This window comes from the organism of the source record quoted next, unplaced genomic scaffold (assembly GCF_019419815.1).
Source record: "Pyrus x bretschneideri cultivar Hongxiangsu unplaced genomic scaffold, Pyrus_bretschneideri_v1 Contig1, whole genome shotgun sequence".
In the NCBI taxonomy this organism is placed as follows: Eukaryota; Viridiplantae; Streptophyta; class Magnoliopsida; order Rosales; family Rosaceae; genus Pyrus; species Pyrus x bretschneideri.
The window spans coordinates 1,993,386-1,998,915 of record NW_025999390.1 but is presented as its reverse complement, the minus strand read 5'-3'; the positions used below and the strand labels follow the sequence as shown (position 1 = coordinate 1,998,915).

Here is a 5,530-nt window from a genome sequence, read left to right as displayed (position 1 = left end):
AATATAGCAAATACCATTTTAGTTACATGTTTTAAACATGCATTTACCTTCGAACAGGATGCTATTAAACTTCCTTTATCTTTCTGCACCGAAAGTGATTGCTCGGTTATTAGTTGCATATTCAACTGTATACTCATCCGATTCGTGCTACTAAATGATCCATTTTCAAACGTTCGTTGCATCTAACCCATCTATAACATTGATGAGCTAGAAGAAGAAATTAGCCACAGATGAAGGATATATGGACGGTTTGACCAATTGAGCTCTTTTTGTTATCCCTTTTGGGCTCACATGGAACCGACCATATGACCACCACCAGAACTCGCAATTCTGCATGGCAACAACACACAGGTACTGCCATTAATTAGTTAAGGTGACAGAGGATAATTACCATTATATGCTTACTGCACAAGACAATGAGACGAAACTATCAGCCTAATCACTTATGTTTCTCTATTTATTTTATGACACTTGAAATATCTGCTTGAATATTGAGCACTTAAACAAAAAATTCTCCAAAATTCCAACCTAGCTGAGGCTTAAATAATGTTGCCATTACAAAATGATTGGTGTGACAAATGCTGTGTATACTTCACCCTAGCTAGTTAGTTGTCAGCATAAATACATCAACATTGACATTTTAGTTTTTTAGTGTTTTTTTCGACACAGGCTACATGAGATGAAGGGGATCAACCACAAAACAGCATTTATAGACGCTCTTAACTATTTAAGCGATAAACTCATTGCACGAAAACTTTGTTTTTACTGCAAAATACTTCCAACGGTAGCTCACTGAAACTCTTCAATCAACATTAGCAAGTGGCCGGACAAAACACCCCAAAAGTCTATTTTGTACAAATGATCCAGGTCTATATTCAAAGTGCCCCACAGATGTTGGTACGGTCAAGTGGGGCATGTGCAAAGAATATAACATGCTTCTTTAATTTTACTTTTGTCTATATTTCATAAAAGTGACGCAGGATATGAGATGATCAATTGTGTTACTTTAATAATGATTTTAACCATTTAATTTATAAAAAATTTACACGATATAGTTTTTTGCTCCAAAATTATTAGTAAAAAAGTTAGCAAGTAGTAAAAGTTAGCTATGTATTGGTTCAATTTTAAGTTACAGCAGTTGTTCTAAAGATGTACGACAGAAGAAAAGAAGGGATTCAAATGATATCGAATTTGTAGATTTTTTTGTTTTGTTTCTATAACATATAAAATGAAATAAATAATTTTTTTGGAAACAACAAAGGCTCTAATTTCAGCTCTCACTGTTATAATAATCAACTTTTAGTATGTCGGCTATATATGATAGGTCGCTGATATTTAATTTCAAATATTTAAACAATTGAGATTTAATTTTAGTTTATTCTAGTCCAAAACCCCACAATACAAATGGATACCCGGTTGGGTATCCCAAAAGTCTCCTTGGGCGAAAAGACAAAACCCTACAACAAAAATGGATAGCCGGTTTTGGTATTCCACAAGTCTCCTTGAGAGTTGAGTGGAATTGTCTTTACGAGGTTGGTAGGGAAATGGGGCATCCCAAAACTCCAATTCCCGTCATGGATGATCTGCGTCATACACTTTATTTAAATAAGTGTGATGGTACTATAGTAAAAGTAAAAATAAATGATTGTCGACATCGCACGCTCTATTGAATCTACGGTACTATAATAAATATTTGTAGATAAGATACAATGATGTTTGATATTATTCAACCATAAAAAGACACTGATAACTTATTCAACTGTGACATTACATGTTTCTTCAGGTTGATAAAATCCCAAAACCACCTAGAAGTATTTTTAGTCCTAACTTTCTAGGCTACTAATTTCTTGGTTTGAGGATTGCATGCATTGGATGCAGTTTGTGAGTGGTGAGCCCGACGGTGTCCACATTTTCCTCTTCTCCATCTCTCAGCTTCCACTCAAACTCCTGTACCAGCCTTCCGATGGTGGTGCACGCTATCAGCATCGCCTGAAGAGAACCGGCACACACCCTCTTTCCGGCTCCAAACGCCATTGTTTTGTACAAATCCATTGGATCGTATTTCGGTTCCAAGAATCTCTCTGGCTTCCATTCTTCGGGGCTTTCCCATTGGTTCTTGTCCATGTTGCACCCGTATATGTTAATCGCGATCTGCACAATAACACAACTTAGTAAAAGATCGATGACAATGTTGTGAAAAAGTGAAAAAATAAATCTAATGGAAACATTTCTCAGGTACCTCTGTTCCGGCTGAAACATAGTAACCGCCTAATTGGGTATCTTCGTGCACATATCTTAGAGGAACTATAGGAGCTGGACTGTGCTTCCTTAAAGTCTCATGGAAAACAGCACCCAGATACGGCATGTGGGACAAGTGTTCCTCAGTAATCTTGTTGGTTCCACAAACATTTTGGATTTCTTCAAAGAGACGATCCTGTTACATTACGAGGCAAAGTTAACCAATGACAGTTACTACGTAAAAGAAAAACGTTGTGCATACAAAATGGAAAAAAATAGAAATTACCTGTCGTTTCTGATCTTTTGCAAGTTCATACATAGCCCACTCTGTTGTTACCAATGTAGTATCCGCTGTCTCGATAATTGTCTCCCAAAGCAACATGGCTATTTGCTCTGGTGTTAGCGTTTTTGCTTCAGAAAGCAAGTAGTCAATATAACAATTCAATTCCTGTTTCATACATCAGTCAAGTTACAGATACAACTATAAGAAGTTCCCGAAAAAAGAGAAAGCATTTGAAAGCAAGAAAAGAGAACCTCTCCTGAAGCAATTCGCTTCTTCTGCTCCTCGATCAGGGCATTCATTACTGCTTTCCTGCGGTGATAGAGTCTCTGAATTTTATTTTCTATGGTCTTATTAGGAACCCATCTCAGGTAAGGGAAGAAGTCTCTCCAATCAACCTCAATTGCACCCTCCATTATGTCAAGCACAAGAACCTTAAAGATGTCGTCTCTTGATAATGTAGTACCAAGCTCCTCCACATAAATGCCGTCTTCTATGTTCTTACCTATAGCCTGCATCCATCATGTTAGATTATACTAGATTCTCAACTTCGCAATTGTAACGTCAAGTACGAGGAACAAGCGTTACAGTATAATTGTACTACTAAAATAAGAGCAACACTCACTTGCTTCAGAGAAATTCCAAAGAGTTCAGACTCGAATATCTTTCTGAAATTTATAGCTTCTTGAGGAGATTTCTTTACATGAGCATGCAATCGGCTTGCAACATTATCCCTCATGGTATCTCTGTGGCTTCGGTGTCGCTTCTGAATATAATTAATTAGGAGTTATATAACAAGATCTACCATATGATGGCATAAGAAATAGTATGCACTTTAAGTGAGAACAACAACCGCAACAACAAACCTGGGCATTCGCTCCAAGAACATTTGTGAGTATGTATCGTTTTATCATCTTGTGAAAATCGTTGTAGTCACTTATTGCAACCATACATTTATCGAAAGTGAGAATTTTTAGTGCATTTGATAGCTTTTTCGTTGACATGGACGGATATCTGGTCACCATGGCCTGAAACAATCATTAGAGCAGAAATTGGTTACCAATTATTACAACCCTTCATACAAGAAAAAAATACGATAATGAATCAACGATACATAAGCATTCGTATGTAGAGGATAAAACCATCCTTGTAATACATTAGTCCATCAGAACATATTGAATTATTAAGAACCAGAACTTTCATTGTTATACATGCCTATTGCTCATCAACTCTATAACGATGTCAATGGATAATATTACAACCATAAGTCGGAAATCAGTAGAAAACTCAGTCGAACGGATCTTTCGTGGCTTTAAGATAAAACACAATATGTTAATTGCAAATGCTAAACTATGGGTATCGCTTCTCATAAATTGCCAACTTCAGCTACTCAGTTTTCGTTGCACAGATTAATTAATTACTCTGCGTGAAGAGATTCAAAAAATCAAAGCCTGAGAAAATTGGACTCTCCTCTAGATCAAATTTCAAAGCTGTGAACACGATATCACTCCAAGTTCTCTGTTTGCTACCAAACTTCAGCCGAATTTAAAACAATAATCCTTGAGAGTTAGTTTTTTTTCTAAATAGTTTTAAACTATTTCTGAAGTCCACACTAACCAAAGAAAAATGGTGAAGACTGTTAGACTACCCAAGTCAACTGGTCCAAAGGCCTAACTCAACCAAAATAATGTCACTCGGAAGTTTCTGTGATGGGTAAACTCTGATTTCACTTGGTAAAAACAAACTTCAATTAAGGTCAATTTACTTATCCAGCAAATAACATAAGTACCCTTCGATCATGTGACATCGTTCCTAGTGATTTTTTTTTTTCTTTTTTGACAAAGAAATATTCTATAAAAAAGTGATTTTCGCACACATTTTCCCTCCTATGTACAAACCCTGATTTACTTTTAGCCTTTGAAATAAATAAATCGAAAGAGTATTCACCAACATGAATAAACAAGATGTGCAAAAAGAAAAAACGTGTGCGAAAACCATTTATCTATTGCATTCTAATCACTCTAATTTAGAGTAGCGAGTTCTCCAACTTGGAAGAAGCTGCGCCCGTGCTCCCTAGCCAACCGGTCTAACTCACATCTTCCATAATGATTATTGAGTAAAAGAAATCTACCTCTTTGGCGACATCAGTTGAATTGAGAACAACCATGGTGGAAGCACCAGTCTTGATGGAATATATTGGCCCGTACTCCTCGGCCCACCTAGTAAACGTCTTGTACGGCTTCTTCTCCTTCAGCTGCAGCAAGTTCCCCACCAGAGGCAGCCCTGGCACAACTGCAAATTTTCCAATTTACGCACCAACCATTTCATCAAAACTCATAAATCCCCAACAAAAAAAACACTAAAATAAAAGTGGGAAATCAGAAATAAGTACCTGGAACAGAAGGGAGTTTGGAAAAAGCATTCTTCTTGGTAAAGACGAAAGATTTGAAGGAAAACAGGAAGAACAGAGACAGAGCAGCAATGGCAGCAGGGACTGCAAAGGGCATTGCTTGGAAATCTTGGAGAATCTGGCTCATGGGGGCCATTGATTGTCTGAGAAAGTTGAAAGGAAAGGCGCTGGGTTGGTTGTCCAAGTTGCATTCACCCGGCAGAACAGCACAGATATATACCGATACGATCGAGAGGGGGGATTGGAATGAGTGGAAGATTACGGTGTGATAAAAAAGGAAGTTAAACAGAGTTAGGGTGGCAGGATAAACATTGCTAGGGAGTGAGTTGGCTAAAAGACAAGATGAAAAATCGTCGTCTTTCTAGGGAAGCTGAGGAGAGGAATGTGCCCACCATTGTATGTCAACCGAAATGCTACTAACCCCGTTATAACATACAATAAATACGATTAACTAGAAATATCAGATGGATGACATCTTTATTGTACCATGGCTCTTAACTCTTAAGCATATCAACGAGAATTACAATAAACCAGAAGAAGAGGAATCGGTTTATTCATAAGAACGTTTTTTACGATCTTCAAACCATATATTCTTATTATGA

General features: G+C 37.2%; 1 protein-coding gene across 1 annotated transcript; it reads right to left on the bottom strand.

Annotated features, from left to right (window-relative positions):
- Positions 1 to 1,645: 1,645 nt before the first annotated feature.
- On the bottom strand, positions 1,646 to 5,314 carry LOC103954018 (ent-kaurene oxidase, chloroplastic-like). Its single transcript, XM_009365828.3, has 8 exons — positions 4,911 to 5,314; positions 4,650 to 4,810; positions 3,385 to 3,546; positions 3,144 to 3,284; positions 2,773 to 3,030; positions 2,525 to 2,686; positions 2,240 to 2,434; positions 1,646 to 2,151 (listed from the first exon to the last, which is right to left on the bottom strand). Exons 1-8 carry the CDS (start codon positions 5,062 to 5,064, stop codon positions 1,840 to 1,842), a joined length of 1,545 nt encoding a protein of 514 aa, XP_009364103.2. The 5' UTR covers positions 5,065 to 5,314; the 3' UTR covers positions 1,646 to 1,839.
- Between the last annotated feature and the right edge of the window lie 216 nt (positions 5,315 to 5,530).